General features: G+C 45.8%; 1 protein-coding gene across 1 annotated transcript in view; it reads right to left on the reverse strand.

Moving 5' to 3' along the window:
* Positions 1–20,414, reverse strand: part of SLC6A11 (solute carrier family 6 member 11) — a 127,725-nt gene that overhangs the window by 55,551 nt on the left and 51,760 nt on the right. Inside the window, exon 6 of the mRNA XM_021675473.2 lies at positions 18,217–18,351. Coding sequence (XP_021531148.2) covers positions 18,217–18,351 — 135 coding nt within the window. The remainder of the gene's footprint in view (positions 1–18,216; positions 18,352–20,414) is intronic.

Here is a 20,414-nt window from a genome sequence, read left to right on the forward strand (position 1 = left end):
CTGGAGCCAAACACTCTTATCTTACCTCTCTGCTCTCCACAGGCCCAATGTCCAAACGGATTTCACTGCTTGACACTCGCTGACCTATCTGCCCTGCTTACATACGGTTCTCCTTCTACCTCTCAGGTCCTGCCTTCAGGGTCACACTGCCACCTGCTCACACGGCCTCTCCTATGCTCATCTGAATGGAAGTAGTGACAACTTTAAATGGTGCCAGTTCATTGGGAATCTGACTAATGGAGCATTCCAGTGCACCCAGGCCAGTGGAAGCAGCTGGTCCTAGGGTCCTGGGGGAGTGGATGAACATGCAGGGCTGTATCAGGCAGGAAACCAGCAGGGGCGGCTAACCTTGGGGGACTAATGGGAGATGGCAAGCCATCACAACACACCCTCCCAGATAATGTGTGGGACACAACCACATTCTACAATATGCATTTAATGAACACCTACTATGTGCTAGGCAGTTTGCGAGCCACCATAGGAGAGGTAGAATTGAATAAAATGTTCACATTCTGGAAGGGTTGGTTAAGTGTAGCTTGTATTAACCCCCAAGAATGTTAACCAAACGCTTGCTTAGAATGACATTCACCCAACCCCTTTCTCCGTGCACTCCCACAGCCTTGGGAAATCCTAATGCACTATCATCTATAATCTTGGAGACATGCAGTTTCCCCCTTCCAGGTGACTTATCATATAAAAATCTTCTCATGGCCACAGGTAAATCATCTCTTCTCTCTGGGCCTCATCTTCCCCAAAGGACATTTTAAAGAATAATTCCTGGGCTTTGCCAACTTTTATTAATCAGACACATACAACCGTTATTAGCAACTTCTGGCCCATGTTGGTGTGTCGTAAGGGGGAAAAGAAAAGGGATTACTGATAGTAAAAAAAAAAAAAAAGGAAAAGCCAGTGATTTTACTTGACACTCTCATTTTATGGCTGATGGAACTCTGGCACAGGGAGGTACAGTGACAGTTCAAGGTTGGCGGTGGAGCTGGGTTTCCTGATTCTTAGCCTGGGAGTTTCCCACCATGCAAGAGTGCCTCCTGGGGTGGGCAGTGGGCCATGAAGGACCAAGATGGATACAGCATAGGAGGCTGAGCAGCACCCACTTGCCTCTACAGTTTGGAACGTCACTGAGGCCCTAAGCAAGGAGCCAGAGCTATGTTTGGCCTCTTTGTGAACATTATGCAGGACTCAGCACTCGCCCTGTAGGGCTTTCCAGCACTTGGCTTGCATATGAGAAGTGAGAGAAATGGAACATGAGATTCACACACCAGTGAGTTTTCAGAGAAGGACATCAAGTGTCACAATCCCAGCCAACTCAGAGGTATCAAAGATCCGTCATCTTGCTGCTCACAGACAGAAGAAATCCCTGCTCTCTTACAAAGCTGTGCTAGATCAGAAATCATCAGAACAAACTGCATTTGCAAAACACACTTCTTCCCAACCATGGAGGAGCTGGCAGGAACCAGTCATAGCAACTATAAGCAAGAGCTATGTGTACCTCTCTGTAGCCCTTGTGTTGCTCAGAGCTCTTTCACACACATCCACTTATTTGATGATTTCTGCAGCCATTTGAGGTGGACAGGGTAGGGTTTATTAATACAGAAGCCCAGAGAGGTTATGTGACCTGCTCAAGGCCACAAAATTAGTGAGGCAGGACCTGATTCCATGTCTGGTCTAACCTCTTCATTTCATAGATGAGCAAACAGACTCAAAGGGGTGGAAAAGTAGCAAATGTTTCAATTGGGGGTCCCTGGTCCTGGTCCAGTTCTCCACCAGCTGTGGCATTGGGTGAGCCATAGCCTTTCTCTGGCACTCAGGTACTCATCCACAAAAGAAGAAGGTGGACCTACATACAGGCTCTCAAACTTATTAAAATAGCAAACAAACGAGCTTCATGGCGTTCTTTGCCAAAAACCTTTATGAATATAATTTTACTCTATGTGTTTACTCTATGTGTTTACTCTATGTTTCTTTACTAAGAAACAAACAGTATCAGAATATAAAACCATGGAAATTATGAAATATGAAATCACCACCACTGACACATGACTTTATGAATAAAATTGAGCTGTTGAATCAAGCATGAATGACTAAGGGTATCTCCTTTAATATTAATTGGCTTCTTGAACATTCAACATATCATGTTCAAGACTAGCAGATAAAGAGAAGTAAGTGCTGAGGGTTAATTTTTTTTTATGAGAGTTACAGAAAACAGATAATTATAAAATATTTTTAATCACAATCTTTTAAATCCGTAACATTTTAAATCCATTTTAAGGAAGACAGAAAATTCTCCCAGATGCCAGAAATGAGATAAGGTAAAACTGAAAGTTGAGGAGGAGGAATAGACCTAGCGACCCATAAGGTCATCTAAGCAAATAGAAGCCCAAGAGGCTGAGGTTTCATTCCTTCCCAATGGTAGAATTAAGATTGCATACTGTGGGTATGACCAAGAGCTAATTAGGATTACTGAAAAAAGCTGGGAGCTAGAAAGGATTGTCCCATAGTGAACCAGAAGTTTGAAAACTCTACTTCTCAGCTTACCATGAAAGTTCCAGGTATGGATATGATTACACACTGCTCTTGCAATATGGGCATTCGAGTTCAAAATATAACTTAAAAATTACCATCTTACAATTACATATTTAGTTAAACTACCACTCAAGTGAAATAAACGTCTTTCCAGAAATAAACAGACTAAGAGAGCTTAGTTACTCCAGGCCCTTGCTCAAAGAACTACTCAAGGATTAACTCCAACAAGAAGAAAATGTAATCCTGTAGAAAGAAATGAAAACAGTGGGGAGCAAAGAAATCAGTAGAGCATGTTGTGAAATACAAGTATCAACTCTTAAGAAGTAATAAGGCAGAATCAAAAAGTAGATATCACAAGGATGATGAGGAGGAGAGTGTAGGATTTGGAGAGAAATTTGTGTCCTAGAGTATTTTCTTATTCAGAAAGAGGACGAAGATAGTTAACAACTACACTGGTTGAGTCAGCATCACACCTCCTATCTCTCCACTGCACTCAGGGATAGTCTCTTTCCTCCCAGCCCAGTACAGCTGTCACAACCTCCCACAGCACTTCACAGATGGACTTTAGTAGCTGCAGTCCTTTCTGCCCCAAACAATTGTAGCCATGGTTCTGATCCTGAGTCTTCAGTAGGCATTCTCAGAACTCTGCTGTTTCATTCTTAAGGAAGGAAACCCACAAGGGCTGTCAGCATGCCTTCAGGACACCGGGAATTACGGCTCTATTTCTAGCAGCTGATGTAACTGGAGCTCCAGTTTCTGCACACCCTCCTGCTTCGTGGGCCTCTTTTCCTATAAGGCACTACTCTCCAATAGAGTTTTCTGTGATGATAGACATGTTCTATATATGTGCTTTCTGATATGGTGGCCACTAGCCACAGCTGGCCATTGAGCACAGGAAATTTGACTAATGAAACAGAGAAATTGAGTTGTAAATTTTATTTAATTTCTATTTAAATAGATAGATGTGGTTTGTGGCTACTGCATGGGACAATGTAGTTCTAGAAAGTAAAAATTCCTGAAGAGATCCATTCCATTCCCTTTGCAGGAAGACCTGAGGTGATCCTCTGTCTCCCTCCCCGCTGGAGTGGGATTGAGGGCAGGTGGGTGGCTCCAGCACCCAGGAACTTCTTCTTGCCTGGACTACTTGGCCCCAGAACTTCTGCTTCCTCTGATCACAAGCCCTCACTGGTTTGTCTGACAGGCCTCAGCCTGCCTTCACTGCTCTCTTAGACTAGTGTTCCTCAAATTTTCATGTGTATAAAAACCACCAGCGGTGTTGTAAAATGCAGATTCTGATTGAGCAGGCTTGGGATGGGGCCTGAGAAAGTCAGCATGTCTGAGAAGCTCCCAAATAAGGCTGGTTCTGCTGGCCTGGAGACACTCTGAGTAGTAACAAGGTTTTAGAGACAGAAGCTCATCTGAAAAGGCTACATACTGTATGATTCCAACTATATAACATTCTGGAAAAGGCAACACTATGGAGGTAGGACAAGATCAGTTTAGGGGGAGGGAAGGCTGAACAGGTGGAGCACAGGGGATTCCTAGGGCAGGAAAACTACTCTATGTGATACTGCAATGGTGGGTGGGTGTCATTACACATTCATTGGAGGTGCAACATTACACTTTTGGAGGTACCTCCAAACCCATAGGTACCCAAGAGAGACACCCAAGAGAGAACCTCAATGTCAACTATGGACTTTAATTAATAATAATGTATCAATATTGGCCCCTTGATTGTAGTAAATGTACCACCCGAATGCAAGATGTTCCTAATAGGGAAAACAGGGGTTGGGAGGAGGTGTTGTGGGGCTATAAGGGAGCTTTCTGTACTTTCGGGTTCATTTTTCTGTAAACTTGAAACAGCTAAAATTAATAAAAATTGACTGATTTTTTTTTAAAAAACTATACTTAATCCACAAAATTTAATGTGCAATTTTGGGGAGAAGGGGTTAAGGACTCTCCCCCACTTAACTCCTGTCTGAGAAAACAAGAACTGTGTCTTACTCATCCTCCCCACCTAACCTCCATCCCACTCCCACAGTGCCCAGGAAATGTCTAGTAAGAATGGATACTTGGTGAATTTCTCCTGATTCATTTAAAAAGCAAAGTCTGGCATCATGCCTGGCACAGAGTAGGTACTCAACAAATATTTGCTGGATGAATAAATATGAGGTGGGAATTCTAACAAAACAGCCTGAAAATACCTGAAGACAGGCACTCAGTTGTTCCTCTCTGGTGCTGGCATGGCTCGGCTCATGGTGCTTCAAGGTTCTCACCAGCCTCTGCCATAGCAACACCTCTCCTCTAGGAGACAGCAAAATTTTCAAGGGCAAAAACACTCCCATTTCATCCCTGTACTCTCACTGCTTGGCCGGGCCTGGCACACAGTAGGTGAACCTTGAATGTTTGCTGACATCTCTTTGAAGTGACTCCAGTGTTCTCTTCCTGTGTTATCCTCTTGAACTTCTGGAGGTAGCCAGATAAACTCACACGATGCCACTAGCTCTAGCCACAACTGCCCATAGGTTGTAACATCACAGCTGCTGGGCTTCTTCTTAGACCCTGATGACAATGCAAAGCCTTCTCCATCCTCAGACAGAGTCTTCCTTGCCATATTCCTCAAAACTCAGGGTCATTTGATAGCAGCCTCCTTTTGCTCTAAACTCACTGTATTCTCCAAACTCATTCTATTCTCTTGCCCTTTCTAAACAGATAATATGTGCTTTTTCACCTACCCTTAACAAATCTGCATGGAGGAAGATGAGTAAAGACTTAGGCTCTGTCCTCTAGAATCTTACAAGAGAGGAAACAGTCTCAGAGAGGGTGAGCCTCCTGCCTAATGTCACACAGCAAAGAATGAAGAACAGGCATTCACATGCTCTTCTGTTAGAAAACTCATACTCTTCACTGATGAGCTTTGCTGAGCCTCTCTCTTATCTGAGTAATCATCTGAAATTACAGCTCTCTTCATGCCAGTCATCTCTTGCTCACAAACATTCAACCGCTCCCTCCAGACCAATGAATGAAATGCCAACTCTTTGGCTTGGCAGTCAAGGTTCTTAATGAAGGGGCCTCCGCCTACTGACTTCATCGTATGTCTTATGATTCCCTATCACAAAATCCATCCTGTAGCTACAATGAACTACGGACCATTTCCTGCATTTATGTAGACTTTCCATCTCTGATCTTTGCTTATTTCTGAAAAGATTTTTCTTCCTAATTCTGCAGAGATCAAATGAAAGACTGTCTGCTGCAGCAGGGCATGGTGGCTCACACCTGTAATCCCAGCACTTTGGGAGGCAGAGACGGGCAGATCACTTGCGGTCAGGAGTCTGAGACCAGCCTGGCCAATATGGTCAAACCTGTCTCTACTAAAAATACAAAAATTAGCCAGATGTGGTGGTACACATCTCTAATCCCAGCTACTCAGGAGGCTAAGGCAGAAGAATCACTTGAACCCAGGAGACAGAGGTTGCAGTGAGCCAAGAACACACCACTGCACTCTCCAGCCTGGGTGACAGAGTTAGACTCCATCCTAAAAAAGAAAATACTGTCTGTTTCATAAAGTCTTTTCCAGGACATGTGACTGAAAATAATGCTGTTCTCCTCTGATTGTTTATGGCCCTTTATCTGAATCACTATATGGCATCCATCTTCCACCCATCCATCCATCCATCCATCCATCCATCCATCCATCATCCATTTATCATCCATTCACCTGCCGATCCATCATCCATCTATTAACTATCCATCTGTTCATCATCCATCCATGCATCTATCTGTCCATCTGCCCATTCATTATCCATTATCATTCATCTATCCATTTGCTCATCTATCATCCATCTACCCACCCATGCATCCATCTCCCTCCCTCCCTCCCTCCCTTTTGTTTGTCCATACATTTATCCGTTGCTGACTGGGAACCTCTTACACCAGGCCCTGTGTCAGGTCCTGAGAAATTCACAGTGGATAAGACAGACAAATTCTTTGCTCACATGGAGGTCACTTTCTAAATGGGGATACTAACAATGAACACATCAACAAATAAGCACGAGATTACTTCAGACAGCCATCAGCCTGTGAATAAAATAAAAACAAGGGCTTTGTTAAAGTCATAGGGTTTAGTGAGGGTTTTTTTTTTTTTTTTTTTTTTTTTTTTTTTAGTTGGAGTCTTGCTCTGTCACTCAAGCTGGAGTGCAGTGGCATGATCTCAACTCACTGCAACCTCCGTCTCCCTGGTTCAAGCAATTCTCTGGTCTCAGCCTCGCCAGTAGCTAGGGCTACAGGCACAAGCTACCACACCTGGCTAATTTTTGTATTTTTAGTAAAGATCGGGTTTCACCATATTGGTCAGACTGCTCTCAAACTCCTGACCTCAGTGATCCACCTGCCTCCCAAAGCGCTGGAATTACAGGCGTGAGCCACTATGCCAGGCCAAGTGAGGGATGTTTGAGCTCATCTGGTCAGAGATGACCTGACTTTGGAGCTGAGATCTGCAGGATGACAGGGAGCCAGTTACAGGAATATCTGAGGGGAGACTGACCCGGGCAGAAGTCAGAGCCCTGCAATAGAAGTGAGCCTGGAATGCCCAAGGCTGTGTGGGACAGGGACCAGGCCACGGAGGGCTCCTTGGCTATGTCCATGGGGAGCAGTCTTGATTTGAATCCTGGAGCAAGAGGATGCAGCCATGGGGTGGAGAGCAGGGGAGTCAGATCTCTGTTTTTGGTCACATCAGAGTAACAGGGATCAGCCCAGCCTTCCTGCCAATAACAACTATTCAAGCAGACAAAATATAGGAAACCACCATTTTCAGGCAGTAGACAACGTGCAGGGCTAGACTGCAATTCCTGAGATATGGGAACCCGAGAGGGTTTGCCCAGCCTGCTGCCTGGTCACAACTTTCTGACCACTGTGCAGAAAGCTGAGTCTGAGCACAGCACGTAGTCTCCCTGTGCAGTGCCAGAGTGAGGACAGTGGGAACAGCTGGAATCCAAAGTGGCAGTGCTGGAAAGAAAGCTGTGCACAGAGAGGACCCAGAAATCCATGTGGAGGCCTTTCGTGAGGCTGGGCTGAGAGCTGGCTAGGTGGGATCACTCAAGGCTCACCAGAGAGCATTGCTAGAGGGAGGAGTGGAATAGAGGCCCTGGAGTTTGGATGCTGATAGTGAGGGGAGGGAAGCAAGGGCTCCCACCCTGCCACAGTGGAGAGATCTGGTCACCCCCAAGTTTTCACACTTGGCACCCAGCTGAGACACAGAAAGACCTCACCATAGCGGCAAGAACCATGTCCTAGGGCAGGGTACCTTAACCTCAGCACTACAGATATCTGGGGCCTGATAATTTTTTGTTGTTGTCATGGGAGCTGTCCTGCGCATTGTAAGATGTTTAGCAGCTCCACCACTTAGATGCTGGTAGCACCCCCAAATTGTAACAATCAAAAAATGTTTGTCGACATTACCAAATGTCTCCTAGGAGGTAAAGCTTCCTCAGTTGAGACCCATGCTCTAGAGTCAGAACTCCTTTATACCCATCCTAACAAAGTCTAAAGCCAAGCCCTGGCGAGATTTATAGGGGAGACAGAGCTTAGAATCTTATCAAGTCCTATCAAGTTAGAGGGGCTTGGGAACAGTCCAGAGTTCTACAGACCTGCACTAAGAAAACAAAATGGAGTCTGCACAAGGTTAAGGTGGTCACCCAGTAATTACACTACATAGTATAAGATTTTAAAGTAGCCACTATAAATATCTAATAGAAATATATTCAAATAATTAAAGAAAAACACATTCAAAGAACAACGCCAGAAGGTTGTACAATCCAGGATCTGTTTTAAAAGGCTCCCTTGGTCTGCCATGTGAGAAAGGGAACAGTGTGGGCAAGAGGAGACAGGAGCCCAGCTTGGAGGCGATTCTATTCTACTCTATTCACCTGGGGGAGGCTGACTTGTGCCTCAGTTGTTCAGGCTGCACTTAACTTAGTATGTTCAACTTTGGTAGATACTCTCTAAGTGGGGCACTGACAAACTAAAGTAGATAAGTGAAGAAAGAATAATCAAATGATAGAAAGTATGAATGTCTCAACATTGGGAACTAGGTGAGTAGAATGCTGTCCCAAAGTGGAGGTGACAGGTCTCCCTGTCCCATGAGGGGCCAATTGGAGGCCGATCAGGTTACCACAGAAGAGATTCTTGCGCTGAATGGAGATTAAACCTGCCCAAGGCTAAGATTCTAGGATTCCTGCAAAGTAGTCACATAGGTTTGGGATGCTTAGAGACTACAGAGCCGGACTGCCAGCCCAGGACTGGGAAGGGAAGAGAGAGGTCAGGAAAATCAGACATCACACAGTTTCAGCACTGCATCTCTTACACAGCCAAGTCAGTCTCACCAGGGTTCAAGTGCTGGCTGTGCAAGCTTTAGCCCCTCAGAGTTTCAGTCCCCTCAGTGGTAAAACCTTTAAGACGTGGGCTTCAAAATTCTCATGACTTATAAGATAAGGTATAAGGACCTCAAGTCCTTTATTATAGGTCATAAGAATTTTACGTATGTAAATTTTACTATCTAGAATATAATAATTTTCAACTATTTTCTATATATAAGTAAAATTCTCATGACCTGTAAGATAGGACCTGGGTCCTTATGCATCATCTTATAAGTTATGAGAATTTTAAAGTCCTATGTCTAAAATATAGTAATTTTCAACTATTTGCTGATTGGATAAATTAGAAGACAAGTTTTTAAAGCACAGTACCTGGCACAGAGTCAGCGCTCAATCAATGATACCTAGTATCAGTATTTTTATGAGTACCCAAGCAGCTCTTCAGTCACCAGGACTACAGATCATAAGACACTGCTGAAACTGCCAAGAATGAAACCAGACAAGAAGAAACATCCACTACCTGAACAGTGAACCTAACCCAGAAACAAATACATTGAAAGGAAGCCTTGGGGGAGTTTCAGTCTCAAGGAGTGGCCCCTACCTCAGTGAGGCTTGCAACATTTTCAAAACTGTATATAATGTCTCTACCTTGATGTCGACACGGACATTATGGTGTGAAAGCCCAACAGCCAGAAAGCCCATTTTTCTTTGGGTTCTTGCTTAGAATGAGAGTACACTGCCACCAGGTGGCAGCAATTCCATGGTAACATCTGTGAGGTTCAGCAAGTAGGATCTTGAACTGGGGTCTTGTTTTTCCTGATTCGTCCTTTTGTGGAGTGGGGAGGCAGGGAAGATTTGGTGTTCTGGGGTGCTCTCACAGTGTGGGCATCTTTCATTCCAGCCCCAGAGTTTGAACGCCTTAGCCTCAGGCTCCAGGTCCGCGCACAGATGAGGTAGATCTGGGGAACTGGTGCACCAGCACCCTGGGAAAGCAGACCCCGCCATTTGGATCTGTGACAGGCCTTTCTGTTCTTGCCCTGAAAATACACACTTGAAACACAATGAAGAGTGAGAGTAGCGGGAATCTGGGGCAGGAACTATGTGATTTCTTGCAAGATCCCCTTAGCTCCCCAAAGACTGAAAAGACAGAAAGTAAAAATTTGAGAGGAAAAAACTGGAGTGGAAGCACTTCACACTTCAGAGAGAACATGGGGCTGACAGTGAAGACAAACAAATATTTAGAAAGTTATAACAGACCACGGAATGCAAACTGCTGGGGGACAAAAGTGGCAAGCTGCTGTGTTGCTTCAAGTTCTTGACGAGAAACTTAATTTACTGGATCCACAATAAGGGCCCTCGGTTCCAAGTTCAAAGCCGCCTCTTGGGCTGTGGGGCCCTGACTCGGCCTTCCCAGAGCTGGCGAGGTGGAGGCAAAAACCAGGACTGCCGCTGGTGTTCCAGAGCCCTTCTTGGTGCCAGGCCCTGGGCTGGGTGCCAGAAGGGAGAAGTGGAGGTGCTCTGGGCCTCATGGGCACACTTGCCTCACTGCCTCCCTGTGCGGCTGACATTCTTACCCTCAATGCACAGGTGAGAACCTGGAGCTCTGAGAGGTCAAGGGGCAGGCTGCCAGTCACTGGCTGGCCGGTGCAGCAGAGTAACTGTCATTTCCTCTGCTCCACACCAGATCCCCACTACACCAAGAACACTACTGAAGAACACACCCACAACTGCAATCTTAACACAAAATAACACAGGCTGTGTTCGAAACTGATATTCTGTCTTTCTTTCCTTCCTTTGTTCATTCATTTGATCCTTCCTTTAACTCATTCAAAAAATATCTCCTGAGCACTTCCTGTGTCGCAGGGACTGTTCCAGGGCTGGAGATGGAACAGGGCAGGAAACAGATAAATTCTCCACCTGCATGGAGCTTACACCCTAGCGGGTGGAGAACGGTGATGCAAAATGAACGGTGTCTGCGATGGTGATTGAGTGCCACAAAGAAAAGCAAGCCGGAAGCACGGACCAGATGCACTGGAAGCATAGGGGGTGGCCTCATAGGTGAGATTTTAAATAAGGTGGTTGGGACCTTCACTGGGACTGCACAGGTCGGGTGCACGCCCTGTTAGACTTTCCAACAATTTTCACAGTTCTCTCTCTTGATCAGTGGAGAAGGTATTCTCCCCACTTTACATAAAGAGCAGGAAAGGAAAATGGCTCCCACAGCTCCAAAGAGGGAGTAGAAATGACTTGCTTTGCTGTATCAGCCCTCAGGCTTGCTGGATGAGCTCTTTTCACCCTTTCTGGCTTTACTGGCTGGGAGGGAGGACGAAGGGACCACTGAAGGCAGCCACAGTCACCCAGCTCAACATTTCATCAGGCTTCATGCAGAATCCCTACTGCCCACGTGCAGAGGGGCAGGAGCACCCTCCTAGGGAATGTCCTTGTATAGGGCTGGGAGCTGGAGACCAGAGCTTTACACCAGTCAGACGCCCCGTGTCTCCTTTAGAAATGTAAATGACACAGCAAATAGGCATGTCTGAGCCCCTTGTAATCCTGAGGGAAGGGGAGCTGGGGATCAGTCTGGAATTAATGGAGATCCTGGATCATGGAGGGGCCACAGGGCTAAACTGGGGATCATCATTGCTCTGGTGGGGATGTGGGTGGAAGAGTATCCTCTGGTTGGGGGAAGGCGTCAGAGGACTCTCCTCCCACTGCTGACCTGCACATGCCCACCTATCCTGGCCCAGGCCCAGGCTTCATGAACCTCACACATGTTTGGAGAGAAGTAAGCCCTGCTGATAACATGCCAGCCCCACAGTTATTACTAGAGCACAATGGCAGGTTCGCCCTTCATGGAGCCACAAGAGACAAGGCAATTTTGGGGCTCTGTCTAACGCAAGGTGTGCCAGCTAACAGCCCTCCTGACTTTCCCAGTGGCTCTCCCCAGAAAGTTTCTAGAAAGGTAAGAAAGTCCCCTGACGCTTTCCCCCAACCAAGAAAATGATGGTATACACGCAGCCACTCTATTTTATTTACTTATTTATTTATTTTTGAGACAGAGTCTCACTCTGTCCCTCAGGCTGATGTGCAGTGGTGCAATCTCAGCTCATTGTATCCTACACCTCCCAGGTTCAAGCAATCCTCCTGCCTCAGCCTCCAGAGTAGCTGGGATTACAGGCATGCACCACCACACCTGGCTAATTTTTCTATTTTTAGTAGAGATGGGGGTTTCACCATGTTGGCCAGGCTGGTCTCGAACTCCTGACCTGAAGTGATCCGCCTGCCTTAGCCTCCCAAAGTGCTGGGATTACAGGAGTGAGCCACTGTGTTCAGCCTAAATGTAATCACTTTAAACCCACTCTCATGTATCAAAGGCACGAGTTGTTCACAGGCTCTGGCACTCAGATGATTACAACAATTTGCCACTCCTTCTCAACTCAACAGACTGTAAGAATGGAGAACTTCTGGTTTCCTCCAACCCCACTTCCCTCTTCTTCTAGGAAGGGAATCCCAGAAGAGGTGAGACTCCACCCTTTCCCAGCAGACTGTGGGCTCCCTAGAGACAAGGAGGCTCTTACTTAATCTACATGCTGAGTACCTGGCACAGACAGGGCTGCAATAACTACCAGTGGAACAAATTAAGGAAGGGTTGCTGGACTCTGGTGATAGATGAGAGGGACACATGAGTGTTGTCATCCCTGCCCTCCTGAAGCCCATAGACTAGGAAGGACTCTCCCACTACCAAGTGCTCATTTCACCCCCTGCTGGCCCTCAGTCCACCTGAGCTCACCCCCATCCTTGGAGGTCAAGGTTGTCCTAGTCGCTTGGAGGATAGGGACTAGATGGAGCAGCCCTGGGACCAATGGGGCTCAGAGGCTGGAGACCTGAATGTGTCCTGGAGCTCAGCCCGAGGCCTAGCCCTCTGACCCCCTGCAGGCTTCTCTTCCTCCCGTAATCACCTCTCTTTCCTATTTCCTATTTCTCTGCCTGTGGGAAAGATTTTAGTGGCTATAGAATCACTCCTTTAATTTCTCATAGCTGCAAGAGGCCCAAATACTGCAAATGCCAGATTATCTCCAAGAAACAAAGGTGCCATGCTCCCAGACTAGCCCAACATCCAGACCTAGGGACACTATCTGGGAACTTTTCTTCGTGGTGCAATCTGAAGTATAGGATCATTTCTAGAAGTATAGGAAAACCAAGGATCATTTTCAGAAAACAAACAATCTGGACTTGCTAAGAGGACAACACTACAAAGAGGTATAAGACTGAACCTTACACCGACTTCCTGATAAAATACTTCCAGTTGACCCTGCTTCCTAATCTACTCTCCCTAACTTTGGGAGCTGTGCCTCAGTTGTCTGTAGGGTGACCATGTGGCTATGGAAGTCCTAACACCATCCAGGATGTTTCCGCAGCCCTGCAGCACCGGGCCTCAGATGTTAGCCAGCCACCTTCCACCTGCACTGCTTTTGTCATGTCCATGTTTGTTCTTGTATTCATTTAACGTTTGCCTTTAAGTTAGCCTCACTTTTAATCATATTTATGACATATATATGTATGTATGTACAGGCTGAGTATGACTAATCTGAAAATCTGAAATGCTCCAATGAGCTCCAATGCTCATTGAAGCATTTCCTTTGAGAGCCATCTCGGCACACAAAGAGTTTCAAACTTTGGAACATTTAGGGATACTCAACCTGTACATATGTATGTATGTTTATGTGTATGTGTGTGTATGAGATACATATCACACATATAGTCTCATTGTAGCAATAATAGCAATAAAGCCATGGTTTTGATGCTGTTTATGTCCCAGTTTTATTCCTAGTGCCTATTAACATACATACATAATTCAAAAGAAAAAGTATTCCTCTGTGACTGGGTCATCGAACTTGACCTTCAAGGCCATCTGCTGGGGCAGTCAGGTGCAACCTGTGATTGAGGGAGGAGGGGACTTGGCCCCCGAGAGGCTAGGGGCCTCATTCAAGGTCATATCACCACTGGCAGGAGAGCAGGAATAGAAAACAGTGCTTCCTCCTTCTTCATGGGCTGGGTATTCACAAACGGGGACAGGTGGAATCAGGTCACATTGGGCTTCTTCCTACAACATACCCTAGCTTCCAAAACCCACCAACACACATGGGGTTTTGTTTTCCTTTCCCTCTTGGGGTTGCTATCCTTACTTACGCCACAGAAAATCAGCAGCTGCTTTTTAGGGACACAGTTGCTTCTGGGACACACACAAACACATATACATGCTTCCTAGCCATCACTGATAGAGAATCAAAAAACATTACAACCCACAGATTTGGTAACCTGGAGGTTATTAGACTTTTGTTAAAGAGAACCTTCTCTTGAAAAATAAAAATAGCTCTTACTCCTATCATTCAACAAACATTTAATGAACACCTACTGTGTACTAGGCATTGAGCTAGTCAGGGACTGAGGATATAATGGTAGGCAAGGCAGATATAGACCTTGCTCCCAAACTGCCTTCTCAGCCAGTGGACCCCTGTGGAAAATTGTCAATACCTACAATAATCTCTGACGTAGAGTAGACACTCAGAAAAATCTGTTCAACAAGTACATGGACATTGAACAAATAAAGATCATACACATTTATATATACATATTAATATTTTACAGTAAATATATAGGATATGTAGGTGCTTTGGAAAATAAGTATGGGGTACTAGGGGATGGTGTGTGGTAGGCAGTCAGAAGAGACTTGCCTGAGGAAGTGATGTTTAAATTAAGTCCTAAAGGATAAGTATACTGGGCGTGGTGGCTCATGCCTGTAATCTCAGCACTTTGGGAGGCAGAGGTGGGTGGATCATGAGGTCAGGGGTTCGAGACCAGCCTGGCCAAAACGGTGAAACCCCATCTCTACTAAAAAAAAAAATAATAATACAAAAAATAGCCAGGTGTGGTGGCACACACCTGTAATCCCAGCTACCCAGGAGGCTGAAGCAGGAAAATTGCTTGAACCTGGGAGGTGGAGGTTGCGGTGAGCTGAGATTGTGCCACTGCACTCAGCCTGGGTGACAGAACAAGACTCTATCTCAAAAAAAAAAAAAAAAAGGTGGGTTTCCAGCAGAGAAAGGCCATGTCTACTGGAGGCCCAGAGAGGCAGCTAACACCTGGAATGAGCTGAAAGAGGGAGAGAGTGGTAGGGGATGCTGCCAGGAGGCGGCTCACAGAGGACAGTGGGGGCCTCACCATTTGGATCTTATTCCAGAAACCACAGGGAATCCCAGGAGGGATTTAAGCAAAAGAGGTACCCATTGGATTTACATTTCAAAAAGATCCCTCTGCTGCTGGGTGGGGAGGGGCCTAGATGGTCAAGGAGCCGTTTCTGGACAACCAGTTAGGGGGTTACTATAGTTTTCAAGTGGGAGATGGTGGTGGCCTGGACTAGGCTGATGGCAGCAGGGCTGGAGAGCAATAAGGATGGAGTGGGGGGATCAGGTAGGGTGGGGACCATCGGCCCCTGCTCACATGCCCCTGAGGGTGCTCCAGTGCATGATCAGCAAACTTTTTCTAGAAAGGGCCAAGTGGTAAACACTTGAGATTTTGCAGACCTGTAGGAAAGAGTCAAGAGAGCAGGCCCAATGTCACTCCAGTCAGGCCCATTGTAGTGTTGGCTTTTGTCTGGTGTCTGGGAATAGGGCTTTTAGGATGCCTCCTGTGGTACTAAGTGACACAGTTGTTTTGTATGCCTGGAACACCGAATCCCATAAAAAAAAAAATGTCTGCCTAGACCATTTGTACAGCAATGTGATTTCTGGTGAACACCTGTGTTTCCTCTGAGAGTCTGGATTTCAGAGGGTTGGGGTTGATCATGCAGGCAGGGAGTACCTGCGCAGTCAATAAAACACGCTCACTAAAAGCCTGGACTCTGCATTGCAGGCAGGCTTCTCTGGACAGAAACCCTGCACACATACTGCTGCATTTCCTTGCTGGAGGAAGGAACACAGTCTGTATACCTGCTCCAGGCAGGAGGGAGGGAGGGAATGTGAGAAGCCTGTGTGTGGATTCCTCCACACTCTGCCTGGTGAGTGTCTGTCTTGCTGATGATGGAAACAAACCACATCCATGAGTATAACTGCTTCTGTGTTCTGTGAGTACTTCTAAATTACCAAATACGTAGTAATTTTGGGATTCCCCTCGATACAGGGGTCCATAGGGTTTCTGTCTCAACTACTCAACTCTGCCTTTGAGTGCTTGAATAGTCACAGACATCAGTACGCAAACAAGTAACAGGCTGTGTTCCAATAAAACATTATTTATAAAAACGCGCAGAGGGCCGGATGTGGCCCGAAGGCCATAGTTTGCCAACCCATGCTCAAGGAAAACCTGGGCTTTCCAAATCCACTGAGGCCCAGAAAGAGGGAAGGGAGAAGGAAGTTGTCCATGGTCACTCAGGTTTCATGGCAGAACCAGGAGAGCCCAAGTCCCAACTCTCAGACTAGTGTGCTCTCCACTACTTAATAGTGGCTGGTGGCCAGTGCCTTAAAGGAAGATGGTAGAAAACCGGGATGTTCAGGGCAGAATATCTGAGTGGTAAATGTCCTGGCCTGCCTCACTCACCTCTGTTCATGTTCTGTGTGTGTGTGTGTGTGTGTGTGTGCACGCGTGTGTGCGTGTGCTTGTGCAGGACTCGGAAGTTGTAGGTGCCAACTAGATTTTCCCAAACTTTTTTTATCATCAGAATCACCTCGGAGGCTTCTTAATAACATGGATGCCCAGGTCCTGTCACAGATCTACTGCAACTGGACCTCCAGGAGTAGGGTCTGGAATCTGCATTTTTAACCAGTTCCAAGGTATTCGGATGATCGACCAGATTTGGAAACTCTGAGTGACACTCAGTGGCTCTTGAACGATTACCAGGAAAAAAAAAAAGCCCATAAGCAGAAGAGAGAAGGGGAAATCAGTCTTGGATCAGGGCAGAATGTATGGACCTCATAAAAACACATAAACCAGTGGTTTGCAGAATATGTTCTCCAAAACTGCTCCTACAAGGGAGCCTCTGCCATCAGAGATCAGGAACTGGCAAAGCCAACAGTTGAAGCTAATTTCCTTCTTCCCAGGGATTCTGCCTGCTATTCAGGATGCAATGCAGGTGCCTGATGGTGTCCTGAGCCTCTAGGCCCTGCAAGGCATGGCAAACTGAGACAAAAATGAGCTCATTTCCCACTCTGCCCACCATGATGAGGGGCCTCTGAGCTGTACTAACCATCCCCCAACAAACTCTTTCCCCCAAGCTCCCCTAACAGGAGGTGGCTGGAAGCCACAGACTGCAGACTTGAAATTTCTTGCAAGCCTCATTTTCTATTTGGAAACAGTACTAATTCCATGTGTTCTGTGTTTTAATAGAAAAATGAGTGCCTGCTCACCCACTCAAATGTCTTTGAGTAAGTTATTTCACACATTAGAATGACTGGGAGGGCTTTAAAAGATACTGAGACCTGCGACCCACACCCAGAGAGTTATTTTAATTGGTCTGAGTTGTGCTCTGGGAATTAGGGTTTTCAAAAGTTCCCCAAGAGCTTCTGACATGTAGTTGAGGTTGAGAACCACCAGGCTCACGAGATGTTCTGTTTTCATTTGTTTAATGTACTCCAGGGCACACCACCATGTACCCACTTAGAGAAGCTTAGGCACAATTACTACTCACCATTCAGAACAGTCAATGCCTTACCAAAGATAACTGATAGCTTAGCCAATTTCTCCAACTGTTTTTTACTATGAGCTACTCCCACAAAGAAAATCAATCACGAAAAAAGACCAGTTTCTCTCACTGAGATGCACTACTGCAGAGATCTGTGATTTGGGGTAGAAAATTAAAAAAAAATTTTTAATTAACTTCTAACTGAAATTTAGTATTCGTTTCAATTTTGGATGCAGGCAACAAACCGCAGTCCTGTTAGCAATAGAAATTCCAGATATTTTCATATCATGGTATAGCTATCTTGAAATGTCACTTATGTTCATTCCTGCTTTAAAATCACAGTAGTCATCAGACTTGCTGCTGGATCTGGCTATATAATGTCCTCATTTTAAAATGTGCATCCATTACCATGTCACAAATTTGCCTTTTTAAAATGTTTCAGTAACGGTATTTCAAAATATTTGATTTCATATGTATTAAATTTATGCCTTTGAAATTATTCTGGGAAAGAGTCCACAGGCTTTCCACTGTTCAACCAGCTATTGAATCTCAGTGGCCGGTGGCAGGGGCTCTGCAGAAGGCTACCCAGTGGTGGTGGGTGACGCTGCACATTGAGCAAGCGACTCTTACCTGCGGGTCAGAGAGCCGGGAGAGATCAGGGTACAAGTAGAACTTGATGCCCTCCGAGGCCCCGGGCAACGTGACCCCTCGTATCAGGAGGATCAGCAGCATGATGTAGGGGAATGTTGCAGTCACATACACAACCTGTGCACAAGAGGAGAGGAGAGAATCAGGAAGGGGGTGAGAGCAACAGGCTTACTTCGCTCAGCACAGCATCCTCTGGGTGCATCTGTGTTGTGCATGTTGCATCAGGCCCCTCTCTCCCAAGGCTGACGAGCATTCTCCTGTGTGTATGGACCACATTTGCTTGATCCATTCATCTGTACAAGCCAGTCACAGAAGGACAAATACTGCGTGACTCCACTTATGTAAGGGACCTAAAAGAGTCAAATTCATAGAACCAAAGAGTGGGATGGCAGTTGTGGGGAACTGGGAGAGGGGAAATGGGGCATCACTAATCAAGAGGTGTAAAGTTTCACTAGTGAGATGCATCAGCTCTAGAGACCTGCTGAACAGCATTGCACCTACAGTCAATAACTGCATTGGATACTTACAAATATGTTAAGAGGGCAGATCTCATTACTACAATAGATCTCTTACTATAATAAATAAAATTAAAAAGGAAAAGGAAGCAGAAGTGATAGGAATGGGCCACAGATGGAGTAAAGGAAAGAAGGGCTTCCTAGTGCAGGAACAAGAAGTCACCCCTAACATGGCCTATCCTCCTGCCTCATACCTCACCAAAGGCTAAGTCTTTTGGTGATATCTACTGAGTGCCTGTGATGTGCTTGAGAGGGTGCTTGAACTTTTTTGACCACAATACACAGAAAGAAATACATATCACAATCCAGCACGCATAGAGCTGAAAAGAAAGTTTTACAAAATAACGTGTGTGATACATGCTGATATTTTCTCTCATACTCTTTTTAATAAGCTGGTCATAATCTTCTAAATCCACTTCAGAATTCACTATTGGGCCAATACCCACATTTTTTAAAGCCACAGCTCTTACTGAAAGTCAAATATTCATAGCTAAAGAGAGACTAGGATAGCATAGGATAGTATAGGCTAGGCTAACATAGGCTAGGATGGCATAGCACAGGATAGCATAGCATAGCATAACACAGGATAGCATAGCATAGCATAGCTTGGCATAGGATCCACAGCACAGGATAGCATAGCGTAACATCAAATAGCATAGCATAGGATAGGATGGCATAGCATAGGATAACATAGCATAGGATAGGATAGCATAGCATAGCAGAGCATACCATAGCATGGCATGGCATGGCATATGATAGGATAGGACAGGATAAAATAATGAAGGTGAGAAGAGGGCAGGGAAAGGGAAGAAAACTTTTGGGGCAGAAAAAAACCCAGTGCCTGCCTGGAACCATGTGGGCTTGGCCTATTTGGAGGCAGGTGATTGGACCCAATGAACCCGAGAGACCCTTTTAGCTAGTGGATTCTAGATAAGAATCGAGACAGTAAAAGACACAAACCTCCTCTGAGCTTCCTCGCATAAGAGCTGCCTACAAGGAGGGATCAAGACCCACAGGGATTGTAGGAGTTCCCGTCCCAGGGGCTGCATGTGGCGCCAGCCACTCCCCTTATTTGAGGTCCCTGCAGGACACAGTGTCCTGCCAGCTCTGACTTTTCTCTTTTGTCACATTCACTCCTCTAATCACTTGGTTCTGTCCTCTTGGTGGGGCCTGTCTGCTCCATCTGTTCAGATTAGCAATTTGTCAACATTTGAGGTCCAGGGACACTTCTGAGAATCTAAGGACCTTCCCTTCAAATGTTCTCAGATGAAGATATGCATGCAAGCTTTGGTTCAGAGACTCCAGTTTCCCAGAAAAAGAATCTGTGCTGAGACCTCCAGCTCTAAGTTAGCTTCTCGCTCCTGTTCAACCCAGGGTTTCTTTGACCAGTGCTTCAGCCCTCCACCCATTTGTTCATTCATGTATTCCTTTACTCACTCAGCTCATCCACCTACTCACTCACTCACCCAAACACTCTCATGTACCAAGCACTGAGCTAGGTCCTGGAATATAAAAAGAAGACTGAATCACAGGAGGGGAATTTCTGCATCAAGCAACTTCCAGTTGGTAGGAAAGACAGATATTGTAGACAGGAGGTCATGCTTCATGTCATCAGGGGAGCACAAAGAATGGTAGAGCACAGAGTGAGTCCCTCACTGCAAGAGC

Source organism: Aotus nancymaae, unplaced genomic scaffold (assembly GCF_030222135.1).
Source record: "Aotus nancymaae isolate 86718 unplaced genomic scaffold, 86718_ANA_hifiasm-v0.15.2.pri h1tg000046l, whole genome shotgun sequence".
NCBI lineage: Eukaryota > Metazoa > Chordata > Mammalia > Primates > Aotidae > Aotus > Aotus nancymaae.